Source organism: Stegodyphus dumicola, chromosome 1 (assembly GCF_044657685.1).
Source record: "Stegodyphus dumicola isolate Sdum_Otavi_A_Nest chromosome 1, ASM4465768v1".
Classification (NCBI taxonomy): domain Eukaryota; kingdom Metazoa; phylum Arthropoda; class Arachnida; order Araneae; family Eresidae; genus Stegodyphus; species Stegodyphus dumicola.
The window spans coordinates 86,744,857-86,771,199 of record NC_140768.1 but is presented as its reverse complement, the minus strand read 5'-3'; the positions used below and the strand labels follow the sequence as shown (position 1 = coordinate 86,771,199).

General features: G+C 33.9%; 1 protein-coding gene across 1 annotated transcript in view; it reads left to right on the top strand.

Moving 5' to 3' along the window:
- Cnx99A (Calnexin 99A) overlaps positions 1 to 26,343 on the top strand; it is a 125,392-nt gene that overhangs the window by 30,350 nt on the left and 68,699 nt on the right. Inside the window, exons 5-11 of the mRNA XM_085817466.1 lie at positions 12,982 to 13,046; positions 13,148 to 13,224; positions 15,720 to 15,870; positions 22,086 to 22,215; positions 22,298 to 22,376; positions 22,628 to 22,702; positions 24,065 to 24,100. Of these exons, the coding sequence (XP_085673592.1) occupies positions 12,982 to 13,046; positions 13,148 to 13,224; positions 15,720 to 15,870; positions 22,086 to 22,215; positions 22,298 to 22,376; positions 22,628 to 22,702; positions 24,065 to 24,100 (613 nt within the window). The remainder of the gene's footprint in view (positions 1 to 12,981; positions 13,047 to 13,147; positions 13,225 to 15,719; positions 15,871 to 22,085; positions 22,216 to 22,297; positions 22,377 to 22,627; positions 22,703 to 24,064; positions 24,101 to 26,343) is intronic.

Below are 26,343 nucleotides of genomic sequence, written 5' to 3'. Positions count from 1 at the left end.
ATCATTACAATAATGTGTGAACACTTTCTGTAAAGGTAACGTGCAAAACGTTAAAAAAAAAATCCCTTTGGGTCCCCCCCCAAGTCCTGCTATGCTGCTTCAATGTGGCGGGGGGTGTCACTGGGTGGAACGGGCGAAATACGTCGAGAGCATAGCTCCTGGTAGGGCCACTCTAGGCGGGAAGGCCGTTCCAACATGCCCAGCTAAAGCATAGCAGTGAAGATCATTCAGGGGATTACCGTCTCGGTGATCAAATGTCACAATCCTGGAGCCCCAGTGATCTTTCCTCCTTTCTGCCTCCTCTCCCCTTAACTGCAACTTTTCCCGTTTTTTTTCTCCCGTGTCATTTCCTCTTCCGAGGTTCGGGCTCATCATAAGAAACTGGAACAGTCTTGTCCCTAGTTCTTCGAGTGGCAAGAAAACTGCCTGCTAGTTTGCTGTGCGTGGAGACCCATGTCACTGGAAAGGAGGGTACTGGTAGTTGAGGGGCGAGGTATTGTCCCCAACACACTGCTTTGACGTCTGCTTCAGTTAAATGGGAGGCACCTTCTCGTCCTCACAGGTGTCAATTGGCTGGGCACTAGTCCTTTTGTCAGTGGCTTGGGGACAAGCTGTTGGGAGTACCTGCTTTTGGGAAAGCCGACTGTGGGACTTCAGTTTGCGTATAGGTCCGGCTAGCCGTGGCATAGGAATCTGCATCCCCTTGTTGGGCTCCATGGTGGGTGGGGTGGTCAGATCCGAATCTTTCTCCATTTAAATATGAATGCTATGATACCTTCCTGCTCCAACAATGTACTTAATACTCCGACTGTGACCAAAAGACTAAGAAGCAACATATAAAGCACTGTATCATATGTACTTTGTCCACATTTCTTAATTATAACCAGCTCTGAAGAATTGAAAAAAATGTCACCCTTTCTAATAAAAGTCTTTTGTCTTCTGTAGGAGAACTGAAAAACATTAAGAGACTTTGGTCTGGAGACCTTTTTAATAGAAACTGTGTTCAGAAAGCAGTCTTAATAGTCTTTTGAAACTAACTAAATAGGACAAAGAAGCATTGCAGTCAAGCCACTTAACACTCTAAATTCGTCCCGAGGAGTAATCTCTGAAATAGACTTACTGTCAGTAACTGAAGAGGAATTTGTTAAAGAGTTGACAGATCAAAATGTGTGTGGTGCTCGTAGAATCAAAATACGGAAAGAAGGTCAACTCATTCCCATTAAACATGTCATACTTACTTTCAAGTCTCCTAACTTGCCTAAAAACATCAAAGCTGGATACCTAAACTGTTCAGTCAGGCCATATATACCGAATCCAATGCATTGCTTTCAATGTCAGCGCTTTGGATATGGAAAGACCTCTTGTCGCAGTAGCCTCACGTGCGCTCGATGTTCCATCGTAGGCTATGGTAGTGAGGGCTGTTCTGCTGCCCCCTTGTGTATAAACTGTAAAGGTGAGCATTCAGCTTTTTCAAGATCATGTCCGAAATGCAGACAGAAAAACGAATTAAAAACATTAAAGTTACATAAAAGATATCATTTGCAGAAGCCAAAAGACTTGTTCTCTCCAATCATCCAAGACCTAATAAATCTTATGCATCCACAACAAAATCATTCAGATCAATATCAACGCAAACCACAATAACCGCACAGAAAAAAGAGCTAACAATGACAGAAGATCCTAGAAACTAAAAATCAGGGAAAAACCCTGATGTTGAAAGTAGTACGCCGGTGACTGCGCCCAAAGGAAAACAGGATGTCCCACGGAACAATTATGGAGATGGTATCAAAGAGAAAAATAAGCAAAAACCCAGGACCCCCAAAGTTCCATTGCAAGCATGAGTTCAGGACGCCTAGACGACTCAGACGAAATGGACGTTGAAGAAGGGTTATCCCTTCCGAAACTCCTTTTGCCTCGAAAGTCAAAACAACAACACCGCCAAAAAAAAAAGCATCAACAATGGGTACGTTTATTTCGTGGAATTGCTGGGGTTTTCGTCAAAACCTGGATAACATCAGAGATTTGATAAACATGCGTCAACCTGCCTGCCTTGCGCTTGAGAAGACCTTGTTAAAACCAAGCAGACATGCTAAGATACGGATATATACCACAGTAAGAAACGACAACCTATCTGGGGATTGTGCCTGTGGTGGTGTGGGCCTTATTGCCTCCCACAATCACCCATACATAGCTCTCCCTTTGACGACCTCCCTTCAAGCTGTGGCAGTTCAGATTAATTTAAATTTTTCAATCTCTGTATGCACCATTTATTTACTCTCACATGAGCATGTTGATCAGCGAGAGTTGGACAGAATAATAGAGCAGCTCCCAGAACCTTTTTTGCTTTTAGGTGACTTCAGTAAGAAGTAGGTACACTAATTCAAGGGGCCGGCAGATCGAACAATTAATAGAAGATTCTATTTGTCTCCTTAATAATGGAGAATACACTTACTTTCATCAGCCGACTAGAACATTTCATGCAATAGATCTGGTTTTTTGTTCTCCATCTCTACTACCTTTCTGCTCTTTCAGTGTAGGGGAGAATCTCTACGATACTGACCACTTCTCAGTCATTGTTACAGGAAAATCAAAGATCTCAAGACAACCACGCTTACTTTACGATAAAGCTGATTGGGATCTTTTTGCATCTTGTGCTGTGCTGACTGAAGAAATTGTAAACAGTGTGGACATTAATATAGCAGTAAAAATGATCTCGGATACTATTGTACAAGCAGCTGAACTCTATTCTGAAGTCCTCGACAAAGTTCCCTAAACTAAACCCTGGTGGAACAGTGATTGTCATGAAACTTCGAGAAAGCAAAAGAAAGCTTGGCGTATCTTTCGCCCATATCCAACACTGGAAATTCTTCTTGCCTTTAAAAAAGCTAAGGTGAATGCAAGAAAAGTGAGGCGGCAAAGTCAGAGAAAATCATGGGCAGCCTACGTGTCCACTGTTACCTCCTCATTGTCTAGCAAACAGGTTTGGGAAAGAGCCCGCAAAGCCACTGGACTTATATAACGATTATTCCTTTTTTGTTCTAGAAAAAGATGGAAAGTTGATAAGCACTAGAGAAGAAATAGCCAATGCTTTAGGTGATAGATTTGCTGCTGTATCTGGCAGTAGCAATTACTCAAAAGAGTTTCTGTTCACAAAGATGCACTTGGAAAGGATTCAAATTGACTTTTCCCATCCTAATACAGAATCTTATAATAAAGATCTCACCATGTTTGAATTAAGAAGTGTAATATCTCGCACTGATAGGACTTGCCCTGGTCCTGATGGCATAAGTTATTTGATGAAAAAGCACCTGCCCTATGAATCTCTAGTAGTCCTTCTTGCTCTTTATAATAAGATATGGAAGGAAAAAATTTTTCCAACTGCCTGGTGCAGGGCCTTTGTTATAGTAAAACCCTCAAGGACCCGAAAAATCCTTTAAATTATCGCCCCATCACGCTCACTAGCTGCCTTTGCAAGATCATGGAAAAAACGGTGAATCACCGTCTCACCTACTATCTGGAGACTAATCATTGGCTATTGCCTTACCAAAGTGGTTTCTGTAAGGTAAGACCTTCACTTGATAATGCCCTGTTTTTAGAAACCGCAGTACGCAATGCATTTGTGAAAAGAAATCATGTGGTATCAATCTTTTTTGACATGGAAAAGGCGTGCGATAGAACTTGGCGGCATGGAACTCTTCATGACCTTTACAGCACTGGATTGCGATGTAATTTACCCATCTTCATTTAAAACTTTCTGAACCACCGCACTTTCCAAGTCAAGATTGGTTCGTTGTTTTCTCAAGTATTTGTATAACAAGAAGGTGTACCACAAGATTCAGTGCTTAGTGTCACTCTTTTCAGCCTGAAAATTAATTCCATTTTAAGAGAACTTCCTCCCACAGTGCATGGTTCCCTGTATGTTGATGATCTGATGATCTGTTATCAAGATCAAGGTCAAGATATGAGATACATTGAGAGCCAACTACAAATTGCTCTAAATAACATCATAAAGTGGTCCAACAACAATGAGTTTAAATTTTTGAGCCAGAAGACAGTCTGCGTGCACTTCTGTTGCAAAAGAAATCTACATCCTGATCCAGAGCTGCATCTTGACGGCTCTTTGATCCGCATTGAGCCAGAAGCAAAATTCTTAGGAGTTATATTTGACAGAAAGCTTGCTTTCCTTCCACATATCTTAAAGAAAAAATGTGCTAAAGCTCTCAACATACTGAAAGTTCTAGCCAATACTTCATGGGGAGCAGAACGTTGTTCTATGCTGTGCATTTATAGAGCTTTAATCCGTTCCAAACTTGACCATGGCTGTGTTATCTATGGATCAACAAGACCATCTGTGCTACTGAAATTGGATCCAGTCCACCATCAAGCACTACGGATTTGCTGTGGAGCCTTCAGAGCTCCAGTCCAAAGTTTATATGTCATCTGTTTTGAACCATCTCTGGAATTCAGACGCAAGCAGTTGTCCATTGATCTTCATTATAAAGTAATGTCACAGGCCAAACATCCTGTCCGACTCACGATATCTGATCAGTACTGGCATCTTTACCAAGCCCATCCTTCATGTATGCCACCTTTTGACCTCCACATCCACTCGCTGATTGAAGAATTCAACCTAAATGATCCCAAAAGCTTTGACCTCTTCGGTATAGCTCCCTGGCAAGGAGGTAATGTTCACCTACTCAACATTTTTGGAGAACTAAAGAAGAGCAGTACCAATGATGTCCAATATCAACAAATTTTCCTAGAGCATAGAAGCAGTTATTCTAACTACAAAGCAATTTTTACTGATGGCTCAAAGAATCATGATCATTTCGGAGCAGCTTTTGTTTGTGATAAAGAAATCAAGAGTAGTAAACTTCGTAAGGCTGCATCTGTCTTTACTGTAGAAACTTTTACCATTTTGAATTCCTTAATCTTTATCTCTAGCAAAATAGCAGAAAGTTCATCATCTACTCTGACTCTCTGAGTGCTCTTGAATCAATAAATACAAATACCAGCCACCCTTTAGTCTTAGAAATTTAAAGCACACCTTCGTTTAAGAAACACAGGTTATTATATTGCGTACTGCAGGGTGCCTGGACATGCTGGCATCAAAGGTAATGAACTCACCGTTATCGCAGCAAAATCTGCTGATATTACCTCAGAAAATGATGTCCCTTTTACAGACATACGGAATGACATCAGAACAAAGATCTTGTCCAGGTGGCAAGAACTCTGGGAATGCCAAACTCTGAACAAATTAAGGCAGGTAAAACCCAATTTGGAGTATTGGGAGTCAAGAGGGAATCAAAAGGAGGATGTACTACTAACTTGCCTACGAATTTGTCATTGTAGACTGACACATCAGGATCTCTTGAAAGGAGATGATGAGCCTATTTTTGGCACTTGCAACGTTCCCGTTTCAGTCAATCACATTTTAACCTGCTGTCCTGCCTTTAGTCAGAAACGGTAATTTTATTTTAACTCTACGAATGTTAACTTAACAGATCTCGGAAGAAACCCTCACATCAACCTCATAAGATTTTTTAAAAGACATCTCTTTTTACCATATGATTTGAACTACATTTTATCCTGCTCTACCTGTTGCTAGAGCATTTCTCCATGCCTTCATCTCATTGGAAGAAACCCCCACATCAACTTCATAAGATTTTTAAAAGACATCTCTTTTTACCATATGATTTGAAGTTATTTTCCTTTTATCCTGCTTTACCTGTTGCTAGAGCATTTCTCAAAGTCATTGCTCCATGCTTTCATCAGCATTTCAGGTTCATTTCATCAATTCACTTAATGCAGTGTGTTTGTACATCTTGAATTTTATTCACCATTTGTCTGGTGCATAATAACTCTCGAGGTTTTGTGCCATTAGAAAATCAACCAACCAACATCCGTTTGGGTGTAATATAAAATCTGAAAGCTTTCAGATTTCTTTCTTTCTTTTTTTTTTTTGTGAATGTCTTTTTCTGCATACTACATAAATACTGTTATTTTTATATAGTGATATGTGAGTGGCTATATCTGTGCTTGCAGTCAGTGCCAAATTTTTTGTATACATATCTGTTCAGATATGAATACTCAGTGTAAACCTGAATAATTTTAATGATTTTACCTGTTTTTATTTCTCACAACTGAAGTAAAATTATTCAGTTTTTAAGTGTAATTGAGATGAATAATTAGTTGTCTCCATTGGTTAAATAAGAAATTATAATTAAAGTAATCAGAGGTGTATTTATATGAAGAATAAGTATTGTTAATTATTGGAAAAAAAAAAAAAAAAGAGGGTAATTTTTCCGTTTTGCCAGCACAAATCTCACCAAGCAGACTTTGTTGGCGACAGCATACACTATACACGTAAAAAATGTTAACAAATGTTAGCTCTTAAGAATTTTTATTTTGATATGGTTTGATTTTAATATGGTTTAAAATTTTGTAAAAAGCCAATAAATAAAGACAATAAATTTTTAAAAAGACATTAATTTAAAAATTTACTATGCTTTCATGGTTCAACATCCTTTTTCGCCGGTTCTTATCACGTGACCCTAAGTGATCTCATCTCATGTAATTTACGCTACAAAAATCTAATTCTCTTAGTAATTATCTACATTAATTTCAAGTTAAATCTTAATTTGGAATAATAGTTTAAATGCAAGAATTATTTCAATTCGTACAAAAAGCTTACTCAGAAATTATGTAAAACCGCAGTGCTTTACTTTGCTAGTGTATTCTCATTAGAATTGATGAATTTAACCCTTGATTTTGCCTCTCTGTATTTTCGCCTTCCGGTGAGGCGGTGTGATTGCATCCTAATTGCCTTAATGACCACGAATGGTCTTAGGGCATAAAATTTAACTATCTTGTAAAAAGTCTAAGTAATTGTATGCCAGTATTGAAAGAAACAATCAATCTGATAAGAAATAGCTGCAACCAGCGAAGATATTTCATTTAGCATCAGTTGTACCATTATTGGCGAACTTTGTGCCGGCAAAACGGAAAAGTACCAAAATGAGTATGGATTTTGATTTTCTATATTATTACGAAATGTTCATGTGTGGTAAGTTAGCTTCCCGGCAAAGTACGTTTAGGATTGTCAGAAAATGGCAAGGGAAGGCGAAGTTGCCATATTTGGCGATATACCATACATGGATGGAGAATCATCTGGGACAAATTCGTATCGGTTTGGATCAGAATGTTCTCGAATGCAAGCCAAAAGCTATATAAACCCTTCTGGTACACAGAGAATGAATCAGTTAATAGTCAGTGAGTGAGTATCTCATAGTCTAGCAGAGAGTTGATCTTCAGTCTATCGAGTTGATCATGAGTTAGTGCCTCGTGGAGTTTTATCTTGAATGTGTTGAACTCCAAGAATGACCAAACTGACTCGGCAGCTATACTGTAATGCTTATCGTTGAGTGCATTGACGTTGCATTACTGAGTTGTAGCGTGGAGAGTCTCGAGAGTAGATAGAGTTCCGAGAACAACTGAACCGAGTCAGGAGCTATACTCTGGTGCTTTGCCATGAAGCTGCCTTTACCGTTATAGCCTGAAGGTTGGAGTCTTGAGAGTACATCGAGTTCCGAGAACAACCAAACCAAGTCGGGAACTGTACTGTGGTGCTTTGCCGTAAAACTGTCTTCACTATTATAGCCTGATAGCCTAAAGGCAGTGTCACTGATTTTTTTCAGCTTGTTTATGGTAGTTTTTTGATGACTGTAAATGAGATTTTAGAGCTGTCCTGAGTAATACTCGCTAAATAATGTGTCTAATTCTTCATCAAGTGTTGTCATCAATCACTCCAAATCTCATGAACCCTGTACAAGAAAGTAACAACTGGTGTCAGAAGTGGGCTTTGCAAGTGAATACCAGAAATACCAGTGACCTGCCTGCAGGAGAAAGCCATGGCAGTGGAAATGAAGTTCACAGACTTCTTAGCAGCTTTAAGAGCAAGACTGGAAGAGATGAAGGCTGAGGTGAAAGCTGGACAAGAAGAAATAAAAGTTGGCCAAGAAAAGCTGCTAGGCAGGTGAAAGTTGAGCTTACCAAAGAAACTGGAGCCATAAACAAAGATATGGAAATGACAGAAGTGGCATCTGAAGAATCAAATGATAAAGAAATGAATGAAGTAGCTGGTGAAGTATCTGAAAAAGAACAAGAAATGATGGGTGAAATATCTTACAGGATTAAAGAAAAAGAAATAAAACATGAAGAAATAAAAGATGGAAAAGAAGCTTTTGATTCTCAAGTGCGTGACATAGAAGTGGAAGAATGTGAAAATGTTACTGTTATGTTGGTAGAAACTGATAGTGAAGTTACGAAATCGCAGCTACCAAGTATTGAACCATCTGAAAATGCATGTGATGCTGAGATGGGAGAAGCTGATTTGCAGCTCAAGCAGAGTGTTCTAGTATAGCAAGATAATACACCGATTTCACAAACTAAGTGTCCCATAATACAAGATGTAAAAATATGGATTTGATTCTAAACCAGGATACCTGTGTTTGTAAAGACCTGGATTATATTCATAAGTCTAATTAAAAAATCAGAACTGTTTTTCAAGAAATAGAGGGAAATAAGAGTGTACCAACTACTAAAAGTAGCGAGATGAACTGTACACTTGATGCGAATAAACTACAGAGTGGTGAACAAACTGTTTCAGATCTTCCTGTGAATGAAAAATATGAAAGGACTGAATCTCCAGACTATGAAATGCAAAACAGAAATACATCTGAGAACTGCAATGAAAGAGTACTTGACCCGGATATAACTTAATGAAAAGCCCGAGACTGAAATTCATTCTGAATGTTAATTTATGTAATTTAAAATTGTTATGTGGTTATTTTGTATATGTAATGTGTACATAGTGTAAATATTTGTTTTGGTTATTTGTTTGTATTGAATTTGGCTTCTGACCAAGGATTGTACTGCCCGGGACATGCAGTTCTTGGGAGGGGGCAGTGTTACGAAATGTCCAGCTGCGGTAAGATAGCTTTCCCACAAAGCAGGTTTGTGGTTTCCAGAAAATAACAAGGAAAGGGCAGAGTTGCCTTGGCGATTTCTTGCCAAAATTGGCACCATGCCATAGACGGATGGAGAACCTTTTGGAACAAATTCTTACCGGTTTGGCCCAGAATGGTCTTGAATACAAGAGAAAAGCTATATAAAGAGTACATACAAGAGTGAGTCAGTTAATAGTCATTCAGTCAAGGCCCGTCCACATGAGTATGCTCGCGCGATGTAGTTGACACAATTTTTTTTTCGCTGGCATAAATTTCCGTTACACAGAAAACGTAAAACTGAGTTCTCTCCTGTTCAGCTTTTACATCCGTAACGTGAGCGAACAGCCAGTAGCTAACCAACTTCTTATCACGTGTCGTAATCGGAAAATCTTCTTGCTTACCCGTTTCAATATGGCGTCAGAACCACACCCAGATGAGATTTGGCTTAGAAATATCATAACTATACAGCAATAAAATGATCAGCATTGTTCATGGCATTCTCAGATTTCTCAAACCATATATATTGGTATAAATTCCAAATTCTCATTTAAGGGAATTGCATAATGATTCAAAGAAATCATTATGTAAACATTAAACCCTTGTGTAATGATATATCTGCATCTCTTGTATAAATTATCTCTTTATTTTTACTTTATTGCATATTTTATCCTGCACATAAGTTCTCATAAACTGTCCAAAATTTGACTATATATTTATAAAACAATGACCCAACCAGTATATCTATATCCTTCACCTGTTTATAACACCGTAAGTAATAGGAACCTAAATAAATTACAGTTTCTACGAAATCAAAGTTTTTGCCTTACAAAATTCTTCATAATTATTTTAAATATTTGCTATATCATGTGTAATAAAAAGCTCTATAAATATCCCAATATTAAATACACCAAAAACTAACTTCAGCAACATAACTTTTAAAATAAAGCAGTTGACTGTGAAAGAGTATTCAATACAATACTATTATGAAATTTTGAAGGAAAGTTACAACTTGGGTCATATGGCAATCATTTATTGAATATCAATTAAATTACCTTTGCAGTGACTTCTACTTGTTACATTATTTTTTAGAAGCTTTGCTATCACAGATAGCTGAGTGATCAGCTCGCTGGACTGCAAATGGAAAGGTGGTGAGTTCGAACCTCACCCGTAGCAGTGTAATTCATTGTTGTTCTTTTCTCATTTTGAAACTTGTTTCTTATACTTAATCATGAATCATTATATTCTTATTTTACCTATTATTATTGTTTTTATTTCTTATTTTATTCATTATTATTATTTTCATTTCTTATTTTATTCATTATTATTGTTTTTAATTTAGTTTAAAAATGTGCACTGCAAATAGAAATCATTATGTAAACATTATACCCTTATGTAATGATATGTCTGCATCTCTTGTATAAACTATCTCTTTATTTTTACTTTATTGCATATTTTATCCTGCACATAATTTCTCATAAACTGTCCAAAATTTGAACCTCATTCTAAATTCAAAAATAAATAAAAAGAAAAAAAGCTGAAAGCTTTCAGATTTTACATTACACTCAAATGAGAGTTTTTTTTTTTTTGTTTTGTTTCATTTACAGGCACAAACACTCTTTGAGAGCATTTGGGCTAACGTCACATTGCGCTAAAAATATTTTAAAAAGCAACATATCTTTAGAAATTTAATTAAATGAACTTTCTCTTCTAATGTATGTGTGCTATATATAATATATAGAAAATAATCAAATTATAGAATGCTTTACTTATTACACAGATTCCTTTACATGTACTCCCACACATAAACAAGCAGACCAAGGGAGGGGGAAGTTTAAAAAATATGAAGTTGATTTTATTATATGGTACATGGTGTATATAAAGGGAATTAATTTACTTCTCTTTATATGCTTTATTCCAAACCAATTTTATAAACCCTAATTTTCATACAATATAAAGCCTGCAAGTCTGTCAAATTGATCGATACTCATCCTGAAGTAATTAAAAGACAAGTAATATAAAAAAAAAGCTAAAGTCAATTTCTACTTAGGTCAACCCCCCTCCCCAAAATAAAAATAAAAATAAAAAAATAAAATAAAAATAAAAAATAAAACAAAATAAAAAATAATAAATAAAAAAATTAAAAAAACCTTAAAATACAAGCAGAATTTTTTAAATTAAAAATTTAAAAAAATTTTAATATGTGAAAAAGCTGGATTAACATCTAGTGTCATCCACTACAAGTTTAAAAAATTGTATTTGGTCTTGAGTGGATGAATAAAAAGTATTTTATTAACAACTGAAAATTTGAACAAGATTTAGGGAGAGTGTGAGCTAATGGTAGGAATTTAATAATTCCGGATATTCATTTTGCAAACGAGGCAGTAAAGAAAAAAAAAATCTCTTTGAATAGGTCGCTCTAAATAAATCTTTCGGACCCATTCTCGCCATTTTTTGCAGTTTTGCCTCTGCGTAATGATTGTACTTAATACTAAAGTTTCACTATATATATATATATATATATATATATATATATAAAAAAAAAAAAAAAAAAAAAAATTATCTGATTCGGACAACTTGCCGCAAACATACAGAAGCACAGCGAAGTAATAAGATACAGCTCTGTTGACACTATATTACAGCACCACATTATTTTTGCATAAAATAATTCTATTGGTTAAATTCACTCTTTGCAAGCGTACTCATTTGGACGCTTTTTCGCTGGTAACATAAAAGCATGTTCGTCAGCTACATTTCAAGTGTAGTCGTGTGGACGGGCCTTCAGCCGGTGAGTGTTTTGTAGTCTAGCAGCGAGTTGATCTTCAGTCTGTCGAATTGATCGCTAGTTAGTGCCTCGTCGAGTTTTATCTTGAATGTATTGAACTCCGAGAAAGACCAAACCAAGTTGAGAGCTATACTGTAGTGCTTATCATCGAGTGCATCACAAGTTATAGCGTGGAGAGTCTCGAGAGTAGATAGAGTTCTGAGAATGACTGAACCGAGTCAGGAGCTGTACTCTGGTGCTTTGACATGAAGCTGTCTTCACCATTATAGCCTGAAGGCTGGAGTCTCGAGAGTACATTGAGTTCCAAGAATGACTGAACTGAGTTGGAACTGTACTCTGGTGCTTTGTGGGTGTTGACTGTTATAACCTGTGAAGGCTGTGTCGCTGATTTTTTCAGCATGTTTATAATAGATATTTGACGACTGTAAACATGATTTTTGAGCTGGCCTGAGTAATACTGGGTAAATAAATTGTGTCTGATTCTTCATTAAGTGTTGTCGTCAATCACTCCAAATCACACGAACCCCATACAAGAATGTAACAGTACTTTAGCCATTAGAATATGAACCGTCTTTAAGAAAGAAAAATATTTATATAAAAATTTTGAAATGAAATAGGAAGTTTTTTATTAATTAGGTAATTTGAAAGTAAAAAATGTCAGAATTGAGATCAGATTTAGAATTGGTAGCTTCTATTAGTTACAGTGGTAGTCATTTATATAAAATGATGCTAATGTAAAGAGGTGTGTAACATAGATCAATTACTGAAATATTTATTAACTTTTTTAGCAGAGAAATTTTATATATCTTTCATATTATTTTCAGTTTTGTTTCACATGCTAGTGATTCTGGGGGGGGGGCAGCTTCATTTTCAATAACTGCTTTTGTGTATTGAATAAGTGCAAAATCCTGTATGAGATTAATTTGGAAGGGAATAATGTCATAATAAACATTTCTCTTAGAATTTGAACAGGTCATTTTAAAAATGTAATTTTATGCTGTATAGATTGAATTTCTGGAGATTAATTTTTTTAACTTGTAGGTTTGTTATAAATATTTGGCTTTGAACTATTTTCATTTTTCTCTCACCTCCTCTTTAAACATGCTATTTTTAAACATTCTGAAGTTATTGTAATAAAATATATTATGGTTTTCATATTGCACAGTTTTAAAATTTGTGCTGCTTATTTAGGAAAATGGGCTATTGAAGAAGCTGAAAAGAATGGTTTGAATGGAGATTTAGGTCTTGTGCTTAAGGTATTTAAATTGAATTTTTAGTAAATTTTATAAAAAATTAGATAGTTTACATTCTTTGTTAATATTTTTTAAAGTCTAATAGCTTTTATTTCTAATTTCAGTCGAAAGCTCATCACCATGCCATTGCTTCAAGATTAGATAAACCTTTCTTATTTGATAATAAGCCTTTTATACTTCAGTAAGCATTTTATTTGCTAAGTCGTGTAGTATTATTTTGTTTTTAAGCACTGATTTATGTACTTTTATATTTAATCACATGATATTAAGTTTTCTCTTTAATCAATAACTATTAGTACATTTATAGTTAAAATTATTTTACATAGTTGCTTAAATTTGCGTATGTAATCTAGGAATAATTGCTAAAGTGCAATAATTAATATTTTCATCTGTATTTCATATTACTCAATTAGAATTGAAATATAATTTAAACAGAATTTAATGGATCATTATTCAAATTTCATTAGCAATCAATTTTGTTCTGTTTGCAAAATAGCAATATTTTATAATCAACATTATAACTTGCTAATATCAGATCCACATTTCAAGGATTTAGTGTAAATGTCATGCAAGATCAACTGTTATTGATGGTCATGAGATCCATGTTGGATAAATAATATGTAGACTGTAGCTCTAGCAGATTTCAGCTAGATTGAAATTTTGAAAATGTTTGATTGTCATGCTGTTTTTCAGAAGTCATTTTCAAAAATAATATATGTCGTTTTAAGAAGTTATCTAAAATTGTATACATAACTGTTAATTTCTGAAACAGGAAGTTGATGTAAAATTCAAATGATTTCCCCAGCAGCTAACTTTTCCAAGTATGCATTTTTCCAGTGCCTAATGTTAGACTTTTTTATGTGATGTTCCATTGCTTTCTACGATTCCTAATGTATTATGTATGTAAAAAATAAATTATATAATTTCAGTGAAACTAAAAAAAAAAAAAAAAAAAAAAAAAAGTTATTAGAATATAATGTACCTGTAATCACAGTAGTTTTTAACATTCAGGGTGCAATATATATATATATATATGGGCATGTATGTGCACATATGATATCATTTTAATAACTTAGATATGTAACGATGAATGCTGATTCATGAAGAAGTCGATACATGAAGACAGAGTGATGATGCATAAAAGATATAATGACTAAGTAAACACTTAGCTCCTGAGAAACACATTCTTAACATGAATTTCATAGTGTAATCAGTACAATCTGCATGTCTTTTTTTTAAAATTACCTTTGTTCCTTTTCTGCATCTGAGAGATGGTCAAGAAGCAATTATGCTCAAGAAGAGCCATTCCAAATGTAAAATAAGGGTACATTAACAACTGCTATAGTTGCCACCATGTTGAATGCAAACATGCAAATGTGCATTGTTATATAGGTGTTGTATGTCATTTTATGCGGAAGGAGTTCCATGCTTGTTGCACCTGGTCACTCAAATCAACTATAATCCATGCTGGTTGTAGATGATGCTGAATTTGCCATTTAGTCTTGTTCCACACTTGCTTGATGGGACAAAGATTAGATGATCTCGTAGACCAAGGCAACATGTGTATGCTATGTAGAGTATATTGGATGATAGCAATGATATGGCGATGAACATTATCCTCTTGCAGAATAACTCTTGGGATATTGGATAGCACAAGAATGGCAGCACAATTTGTGCAAGTACCAGTCTGACATACAAATTTTGCTACTTTTAATGATCAGGTTTTTGTTATTTTCAATTATATCAGTTTGTCTGTTACCATTTCAAGTTAATGATAATTGAAATTATTGCTGGTGGAATCTACCTTTATTAAAGAAAGATACAATTTTTTTAGAGCTAAAAAAATTAGCTTTTTTGCTTGTAGGTTTTTTTTTTTTTTTTTTAAACTTTTTTGCTTATTTAAAATATATTTACTGCTTTCAAGTTTGCGTTCATTATATATACCACTCAATAGCTTGTTAACATCTTGAAAAGATTTTTTTTAACCAAATATCTTGTTGCTTTGAATATGAAAAGTACATAAAAAGCATAACATTTCATCACAATAGTGAAGGGCATGGGTCAGAATATTTTGCCGTAACTAGGCTGTAGCCCTGAATGTACTAGAACATACATTTAAAATGTAATGTTCTTGAATTATTATATACTTGGTTTTTTCTAATTATATAAAAATTTTTTTATTGAATTTGCTTATATAGGCATATGCTTTCATGAATGTCAATACAGTAATTAAAAATAATCAGAAGAAATAATTTTACATTGTTTTGAATATTTTGCCATTTCTGAATATGAACAGGAGGATGCAGTAGCAGGTTATTTAATTGCAAATCTGAGAGGTAGAATGTAAATCAATTATATGTATAGTAAAAAGATGAAGTTCCACATTTTGCTAGGTAATAGGGCAACTTACTTTGAGAAACATGATTAATCTTTGTTTTGCAGCTTCTTATATTCAAATCTGCATACAGCAATATTGAAAAAAGACTATAATTTTAATAGCTCTTCTAACTTGGAATCTTTTTTTTTTTTTCCTTTTTTATGTTGATTCTTCTGTAAATACTTTTAAACATATAATAAGTTTGAATTAAATTGTTCAGTTTTTGTTCTTACATTTTTTAAAGTTTGCTTTCTTTTTGTTCTGTTATACGTGTTAACTCATATCTGGTTTCATCTTAGGTATGAAGTACGTTTCCAAAATGGTCAGGAATGTGGAGGGGCATATCTAAAGCTTCTGTCTCAAGTACCAGACATGGATTTGCGTAGCTTCCATGATAAAACACCATATACACTTATGTTTGGTCCGGATAAATGTGGAAATGACCATAAAGTATGCAACATACCATTACTATGCATCCTTCTACTAATTTTTTAAAACAAAAATAAGCTCTGTATCTAGCTTTGTACTGAAAAGATAAAACTCCAAAATTTTGTTCCGATTATTGAAATTTTCTTTCTGTTTCTTGTTCAACTAATGAAAAGATTTGATATTTCCTAATGAATTGGCCTTGATTCTTTATGAAGAAGCTGTGATGTTATCTTTCAACGGTACTGAAAGAAAGAAGGCTATTTGTTATACTAGTATGAGGACCAGATCACAAAAGCTGATCTATTTTTAAAGCACTGACCATTTCTTGACAATTGTTTAGTTAAGGGAGAAACATTTTTGTTAATGCAAATAGAGATGAATGAGCAATTAAGAATTTTTTTCAAAATGCCATCTCCATCATTATTGTTTAGAAAGAATTAAAAATAGCATCTGTGCATTGAATTATTCAAATTTATTTCTAAATTACTTAAATTAGTAATGGATTATATTACAGTTTGAGATAAATACATGATTTTGTAAGCTTGGGAGTATCCCTAATTTCTAGCTTAAATATATTTTAAGGCTTTCAGACCTGCGAAATATAATTTTTGATGTAAGAAAAGATCTTTAAATGAGTCTTTCTAAAATTTTTGGGCCATTTATGTTGCATTAATATAATGCCATTTATCATCAGTGTGATCTTCACAGCATGAGACACAAGATCTTCATTAATTTATTTTAATGCAACGTTAGTTAATAACTAGCTTCCAGTTATAATTTGATATGTGTGTAATCATTTAATATGGCATGAGATCTTTAAACCATTTTTCAATTTTTTTTTTTTTTTTTTTTTGTAAATTAAATAGTTGAAATGGTTATTTGAATACAACAAAGCACACAAGTGCTGTCTACATAAGGAGAGGAATGCCTTCATCGAGGGTTTTCTAAGAGAAACTAGCTTCACTGTGTTATACTGATGAAGACAAAGCATTATGGCCATCTCCGTATTTTTCAGTTAACTTGTCTGGATGACGTGGAGCGCAGGTGGTTAAGTTTCAATGGTATTCAGCTGCTGCTGGAGAAGGTAAAGAATCATTCTTGCATTCATTTTTGCGAGGGATGGGCTCTAAGCCAATTTGAAAATGGACAGATTGTAATGGCCTGAAGACTTGGAATGATCATCTTCAAAACTGCATGACTGGTAGTTGTTCACAATCTTCCGTTGTTAATATTTTCCATAGTAGCTTGATGATGGTGAAACTGCATAGATGCCAAGGTGTTGGACATCTACATGTCATCAAAAAAAAAAGGACATTGGAGATTGTCCTGCTTGGTCGGTGCAAAATCGGTAAAGCAGTGGCTCAGCTGACAGCTCAGTACAGTGCACGCCTGCATGCAAGTGTTTTGGAACACACAGTTCAGTAAACACTGTTAAGTATGGGACTGTGCAGCAGACATCCCACTCTCGCATGCCTCTGTTGACAAAGCATCACTGGACCATGAACAAATGGGAGACAGTTGCTTGGTTGGATTAATCATGATTTCTCATTCAGCTGTCACAAGTCGTGTCAAGGTACCCCTTCTACCAACGGAAAAATTTCCTCCCCCCCCTCCCGTACAGGAGGTAATACACAGGCTGGTAGCAGTAAACTGTGGTTCAATAGCACCTTTACATGGTGTCTGTCTTCCAAACTGGAAATAGAATCTTCCAGCAGGACAATGCCTATGTCACAAGACCGGAATTGTGTTGGAGTGTTTCGGGAAGCATAAGGATGAATTCCAATTAATGTCCTGGCAACCTAACTCGCTGGATCTTAACCCGACAGAGCATATTTAATATGTCATAGAGTGGCAATTCAGAGCTTCCACCATGTCAGAATATCTCGACTTTGCGTAACAGCTGCTTAGACATTTGGCACAACCTCTCTCAGTCATCTACCAAGAACTTGTGGCATCCATGCCAAGGTGACTTGCAGCTATTTTGCAGGTCAAAGGTTGTGCAATACATTATTGAGTAGGTGGTCATACTGTTTTGCTCTTCAGTGTATATGTCAACTTAGGGATTTAAAAGTACTAAAATACTAAATAATTTAAAATTCAGATGTTATTAATAATCTAATTGATATTAACTAGCTGCACGGTGTTAAGTTTAGGATTTTGTATCCTTAGATTGCCAATAGATGGCGGTAGTGTTATTTTGTAAAAAGAAACTGTGATGTCATAATTATGTATATGTATCAGTTCGTCTTTGGTGTTCGTCAATAAACGTTGTGTGGAATAATGCTCCTCTGTTTATTACTTTACATTCGATCCAGTCTGATTTATTAGAGACTTACATATATTTTGTTTACACGTAGAAAGGCAATGGTGGAAAAAAATGCTAATTTTGTACTCACTTTCAAAGGTTTGTATAACATTTTTGTAAAAATTAAAACTAAACTCAGTGGCATAACAGCCCTAATGGGCCAAGGCCTGCAGTGCCCGAAATCTGCTTTCTTGACAGTGGGCCCCATGATGCGTAAGCATATGCCCTGAACAAGTGGTCAGCTTGTCGCAGGACCCCCAGTGTTTAGTCCTCAAGCGAACTTGGTACTCATTTTATCAACCCAAGTGATGGAAATCAAGGGATGAAAGGCTGAGTCGACCTTGCCCAGCCCGGGAATCGAACCCTGGACCTGTGGTGCTGCTGCGCTATGCGCTAGCCACTGTGCCACCGGGCCTTATGACATTTTTTTTTTTTATTGTATGTTATATTTATAGTAAGTATCGTGAAAAGCTTTATATCTATTGCTTCAACTTCTATTTGACATAGATATTTAAAATCAAAATGGAATTTGAAATTTACACATTCTTTTTAGAAAGTTCATAAGTGATATTAACCGCTTGCCTGATTATCCCGAGTTATCTCGGGTTCGTATATATTGCAGTTAATTATTATTCCGTGAAAACTCAGGCGAAGCAGAATTTGTTAGTATGATTTGTTTTATCACGGTTTTGCTTGGCCTGGAGGAAATGAAAGGAAATATTCAGCTTTGATTGGCAGTTTGCCAAATTTTGATGGTTGCGCGGTTCTTTTGGAGACTGGTCACATGTTTCCCTATTGTATAGTAAATGTTGGCTTGTGGATTGGTAATGTTTAATGAAGAATACATACGTTGGAAAAAATAAAATAATGGCAATGATGCAAGATAGCAAAAGTGATGATTTTTCAGATTTATGAAGAGGTGGGAAAAAAATTAGGGGGGGGTGGAAAGTCAAATCCAACAAGACAGTGTACTCTGTGCTCCCGTGAAAGAGATTCCATCGGTAAGCCAGCAAGAAAAGAGACCGGATACCAGTGTACAGAGTTGCCAACTCTCCCGATTTTTGTCCGCTGTCCCGCCAACCCAATTTACAATATATTTCTCCCGAATTTTTCTTATTCTTAAAATTTCTCACGATTTTTATGGAACTTGGCTTAATAAACTTTGTTATCTGAACACACACAAAAAAAAAAAAAAAAAAAAAAAAAAAGATTTTGGACGTTTGAAAGCAATTGAATTTTCTCTAGATTATATCTAAAACAAAACCTTGCGAATCAGATAACTTCTGCTTTGTGAGTGAGAGCACATACGTATCCAGAAACATCGTTCTCCAGTTCTCCAATGGGTATCGAGCTTCACTGCGTGTCATCTGGCATATATTAGCCAATGAGGACAAAGCAAGCTGTTATTTGGATGCTCTTTAGTTAATTTGTTCATTTTGTCCTGAGTTGTGTGAGTATATGTGCCTTCGGGAAATAGTTTTAGAAATTATCATCTTTTATTATGTCTGCGTGAAAGGTAAAATACTCGTGTACGTTTCAAAAATCGTACACAGTTGACTTTCCTTCCATTATTTCCTCAAGGAAATATAATAAATTTACGATGCGTACCGCCTGTCGTTGCGATTTTTCGATTTTGCATGGTGGAAGGGCGGATGTTCTCAAACATGTGCGTACACAAAAACAGAAGGACAACAGGAGTTGTTTTGAAAAAAAAACGGAAAATTAAATTTTTCTTCCGAAACAGAGGACCAAAAAGTTATTAATGCAGAATGTCTGTTCTCTGCCTTTTTACTGGAGCACAACCTGCCACTGAAAGCATCGGATCACGCTGCAGCTTTATTTAGAAAAATGTTTCCCGATAGTAAAATCGCTAATAAATACTCAAGTGCAAGAACCAAAACAGGTGCAATTGTTAAAGAAATGAGTTTGAAAAATAAATCTTCAGTTATTGCTTGCATTAAAACAGCTTCGTTCTGCCTCTCTATGGATGGAAGCAACAATACCAATTCAAGACTGTATCCAATTGTTGTTCCTTTTTTTTAATCCAGAGTCTTCAGAAACTGAGTTCAGTTTATTTTGTTTCCACTTTAGAAGGACATTTGACAGGCTTTAGTATAGCACAGCTAATTATTAAAAGTTTAAAAGAAAATGCATACCCTCTGGATAATTGCTTAGCACTTGGTGCCAATAATGCACCAGTATTGGTAGGCTTGAAGACTGGTGTTGCAGGCATCTTAGAAAGGAAAATTCAGATTCGTAGATTATGAGGTGCACCTGTCACCTCTTAGATTTAGCAGCTGAAAAAGGGGCAGCTTCTTTACCAATAAATGTGGATGAACACATTGTTGATATTTATTACTATCTTGAAAAAAGTTCTAAAAGGAAGGGAAAATTGAAACAGTTCCAACAGCTGCATAACAGCAGTTTACAATTAGAAAACTTAAATGAAGTTATAAAATCAGCTAGGATTGACACCCAGTGGAGTTTAATTGGAAAACTGAAAGGTGCTGATGGAATTTTAAAATATAGTGAACTGTCTAGGATTATGTTGGCCATCTTGACAGTTCTCCATAGTAATGCAGAGTGTGAGAGGATTTTCAGTGTTGTTGAGAAAATGAGGACTAAATTTAGATCTAATATTAGCGATGACACATTAGAAAAACTTTTATTAGCGAAAGCAGGCCTACATCGCAATTGCTATGAACAAAATTATGAAGTTTCTTTCTTAAAGAAAGCAAAATCTGCCAATGTTTATAACATTTGTACGAAAACTGATTAAAGTGTCTCTTTTTTTTTTTTTTTTTTTTGTGTTGTTGTTGTTTTCTGAAACGATGCAAGTAATAAAAATTTTTTTCATGTGTAAGGTATTTTTGTGTTGCTTGCATTTAAGAATTAATTACTATTTAAAGATAATTCATTATTAAAAACTATATTTTTATCATTTAAAATGTCTTTTTAACATTGTGAAAAATCTGATTTTTTAAAAAAATTTCCTGATTTTTGAGTGTCAAAGGTTAGCAAGTATGAGTGTAGAATGTCAGGTATCACTTTGTGTTATCTCTTGTTTCAAAAACTATCATACAAAGACTAATATTTAACTTTTTTTCGTTTGCTCGAGATAACTTGCAATAGTAAACTAATATTTAAACTAAATGCTTTTACACCTTCAAAAAAATTAAAAATTCAACTTAAAACCTACATATTTTGATTTGTTTCGTTTCGTTGTATTTAATTGTAAAATAAAAAAATGTGACGATTTTTTGCAAGATTTTTCAAAAAACATTTGTGAGGGAAGCGGTTAAGGTCATATTTAAAAGTTTTATCAATTATGCAAATTAACATATTAAAAATGATGAACAGGCTCTGCTAAGCACTGGTAATTGCTGGTTTGACCGACTGCGTGTTGTTTTTATGGTTTTCCTCTTTTGTAATATAAAATGAACAGTTTTTAGTATTCAAGGACATTTTTTTTCTTGCTAATATATGCACGTATTTATAATCTACATATTTAAATTGTAATAGTAGGTATGCATCAGTTGATTTGAAAAGCATTTAAAAGCTTATTTGATGCTTTGTGTGTTGCCTTTTTCTTAGGATTGTAATTTTTACAATTTTCATAGTCAGCCCTAGGTATTGTTTCTAAATTTAGAGTAGAAACGCTTTAGATAAGTTTTAATATAATTAAAAATCCATCTCATAAATTGTCACTTGGAAATTATTTTTTTAAGGAATAATTTTATATAAATACCTGGAATCCACATGTAAAGATTAAGGGAATTTTAAATATTGAATATTAGTGTTATATTTTAAATATACATGCATTTTATGCATGTTCCAAATAAATATTCCATAATGTTCTAAATAAATATTAATATATTAAAAAAATTTAAAAATAACGGCATAATTTATTTTTATTATTATTTTTTTTTAGTTGCACTTTATCTTTAGACACAGAAATCCTAAAAATGGTAGTTTTGAAGAAAAGCACTGGAAGCGTGCCACTTCAGTTCCTAAATTGGATGATGTTTTTAAGGATAAGAAACCACATTTATTTACCTTAAGTAAGTTTTATTATTATTATCTGTTAGTAATTTGCTTGTTTTAAAATTTTGTCTGTTTCATCTTATGGACTTTTTTTTTCAGTAATTAATCCTGATAACAAGTTTGAAGTTCTTATGGATAAACAAAGTGTCCATAAGGGTAATCTTTTAGATGACTTTAAGTAAGTAAATATTGGACACTTTTTTTGGTTATTTTATCTTAAATAACTCATAAGTTATGTTAATATAATTAGTGTTGTGGGATTGTTTAATCTCAAATCTGTAGTACCCCCACAGAAATAAAAAAATGTTTTTATGTCAACTCTGTAATAAATTTGTAAACTCTTTGTTGACAGATTATAACTTGGTAACTTGGTTTTCATTTTTGATTTATACATATCTATAACTTATTCATTTCTCACTCGTACTCTAGTCCACCTGTCAATCCTGAAGCTGAGATAGATGATCCAACTGATATCAAACCTACTGATTGGGATGAAAGAGAAAAGTAATTTTTTCTCCTTTCATATTTTATAACTGTCCTGTCTCTAGTTTGTACTAGATGTTTGAAAAAAAGTATTATAGGCTTTATTTCTTTAAATTTGATCTAGGGCATTTGTTTTCATTAAAATATCTCGCAGAATAAGGTGAATTTTCTGAGAAGAGTTTCAGCAGTAGAACAAGATGATTCTGTAAATTTAAAGTCTTAATTTTTTTATACTGTTCCCAATGACTGTCCACATCCAGCCAGTAAATCAATTATTGTACATTACAAAGATAATTGTAAAAAATTGCATGATATTCTCACTGAACAAGATTCAAAGCTGGTGAATTTTGAGACTGACTATGGCATACTCATTCAAAATGTTAATTAAATTGTCATATCTATCACTGGAAAAGAACACTGGGATGGTTCTGAGGAAAACTTGCTTGTTTGTTCATTGTCATTCCACTTTGACATGATAAAAATAATGTGAGCATTCTTATCCCTTCACTTGATTAAAGACGTGCTATTTTGCATTTGTCAGTAGTCATCATTTTACTGCTATAATCACATGTAATAAAATATGATAGCATCCTATTTCATCCTATTTCATGTTTCATTTTCAAATCAACTGTAAACACAGCAGATTTGTTAAGAGAAAAATTGGTACTTGCATATTATGCTGTCAACTGTCCATGTAGTGCAATTTAGACTCAATTATGTTTGGCTGTAACCTTTAAAATTCTGCTGTAATGATTGGTGATCATTGTCAAAATTTCTGCCGACGGTCGACAGGATAATACATTAGTACTGAAAAACCAGTTCCTTTCCTTGCATACACGTACATTTATGAACAATATGTACCTTATATGACTATAGTCTTAATCAGTAACTTAATGTGTGATATAAAACTTCTAATTTCCGTAACAAGTAGTGGTGTCTTAAATTTTAGAAAATGCTTAATTTTGATTTAAGCTGCATAGAAAAATGATTCAGCTTGGTAAATTTATTTTATACTGTGAATTTATTTTATACAAATTTTGAATACAAAGATACGGATTTTTTACCTGTTTACTTAAAAATTAATAGCAAATATTTTAGTAATCCAAATTTTTGCCTTATGACTGATGTATGAAAAAATGTACTTTATATCTGTAGGAACTTCCTATCCACAATGTTAAAGTTCTTATTGAAATGCTGTACCTTAATCTGAGAAACTTTACGTGGAGTTGTGCATGGCAAGGATCAGTATTTAATGGAAACAAACTTGTAATCACCATTATTGAGTATCCTGTAGAATAAAATATTTAAGTTTTACTGCCACAGCGACATTACAATTTTGATTTCTTGTGTTCAGGTTTTATCAAATCTTTTTTTTATTTTTAGGATTCCAGATCCTACAGCCACAAAACCGGATGACTGGTAATTTATCTTATTTCATATTCTGTTATAATAAAATATTTAATTAGTTTATCATTTTAATTTCAGTTTTATACTGTGAGACATCAAACTCTTTCAAGATTTTATGCTACTTACAATAGTAATTCTGTGCAGTTATGTTTATATTTCTGTAATCTTAACATCTACATATTTATTATTATTGAAGTGCTTTTTGTCACTGTTGATCTAATGGATGAAATAGCTACTGTTATTAGAAATTCAAAACCTTAACTATTTGCTTTAAAATTTTTAGCTTTGTGTTTGAAGTATAGAATCTGAAAATTTTATTGCTATAAATCTTTTCAAATCAATTTAATCAGAGTTAAAGACCCCCCCCCCAAAAAAAAAAAACCTCTTGAAGCTTAATGAATTTTGCCATACACATTTAAAAAGGTTACCATAGAGTTCTTTTTTACAGTTTTTGATATGTTTGATTTTTTAAGCTATTCAAAGATTGCAGTTTCCAAAACATTTATGTAATTCTGCAAAATAAAAAGGGTAAATCATTATTCAGAAATAAACATGAGATTCTATTCCCCCTAATTGCTTACTGGAATCAGATAGCTCAGAAATTGTAAATATTAGTTTTTGCAATTCTCAAAGTTTAAAAGTTCTTGCAATTGGCACTACTTATAATGCCCAAAAACGATTGCTTCATTCATTCTGGTAGATTTAACATATATGGTAAAGTTTTGTATTTACCAACATTTTCTGTACTTTTCATTGTTTATTTTGTAAAATACATTTAAAAGTAATCTAAATATATATACACACACATATAATATCTATAATATAAATGTATATGCACACACACACACATATGTGTGTATTTTTCAAGTTTTGGAAAGAAAGGGCAAATGATGATCTTGGAAAAAATGTTGAGAACTACTCCTAGATGATTAAAAATAAAAACTTGGGCTCTAATAACATCTGTGCAAGAAATTTGGATTGCCCAATGCTCTTAAAAAAGTTCCCACTGTCTTATTGTTTCCTAATCAATATAATAATTGTTGAAGTAAGTGATTGAAATGCATATTATGTAATTGTGAAATTTGATTTGGTAAATCATGCATGAAGTCTTTTTGGGGATTCCTAGCTATTTTAAAATTTAGAACATTTTTTTCATCTCATGATATCATGTATTAGGCTCATCACACATACTGCAGAAGTCCTATATTTGAAGCAATCTTAATGTTTATAGTCAATCTGTATATATCCACTTATGAAATCATATTTTGTGGTTTCTTGTTTTATTTGTTAACATTTTAATAGATACCCAAATAAGATTGCATTTTATTTTTTGAGTGTGATCTGCACTGAGTGCATGAGCTTTGTTGTTTTTTATCGTGGGGCTCTCATTTTTGTAGCAGGACACTTCTTAATTTAATTCTTATCTTAAATTTTTTCAATGTTGCGAATCTTCTAGTAACTCCTCCCTTAGGAAACCATTTCTGTAAATAACTAGTACTGACTGTTGATAAATAATATCAATTCAGAAGTCAAACAACAAAAATCAGCGTTATACCTACAAAATTTTCACAGGACTAGTTTTGATGGTTTTACCGAACCATCATCTTCAGCTGCAAAACCGCAAATGAACAAGATAGGAAATAATGATTAGATAAGATAAGAAAGCCTGGACAAGAATAAGCAAGTGGTGCCATCTGTTGGCGAAACCAGAACTAAAACATAATTTCTCTAAAAGCCGAAGGCAAATTTGGATTGGAATTAGGATCGTTAACTAGAACAGAAAGATTTTTATGAATGTGAAATGCTTCTAGAAAATCCAGTTCTCCAATGGAAGATGTTTTTTGAATAATTTTGGCAGCAGAAAAATTGAAAATGTGATTTTCGGACCAACAATGTTGAGCAGCAGAAGACCTCTGTGTTTCCTTTTTTCTAACATATGCCTCATGTTCTTTGACGCGAAATTTTAAGGCTCTCTTAGTTTGGCCAATGTAAATTAAACCACACTGGCAAGGAATCCTATTAATACCCCAGGAATTCATATCCGGAAGGGGGTCCTTGAGTATAGAAGTTGGAATTTTATTGATGGGAGAAAAAACAACCCGAAAGTTAAATTTCTGCAAAATATGTGCAACTTTATAGCTAATTGATGGAAAGAAGGGAATGACAACAGAATTTTTATAATCTCCTAAAATTAGAGTGTGGCTTTTAGTGTGTTGAGATGAGAATTTTTTAACTGCTTGATTAATAATGTTGGG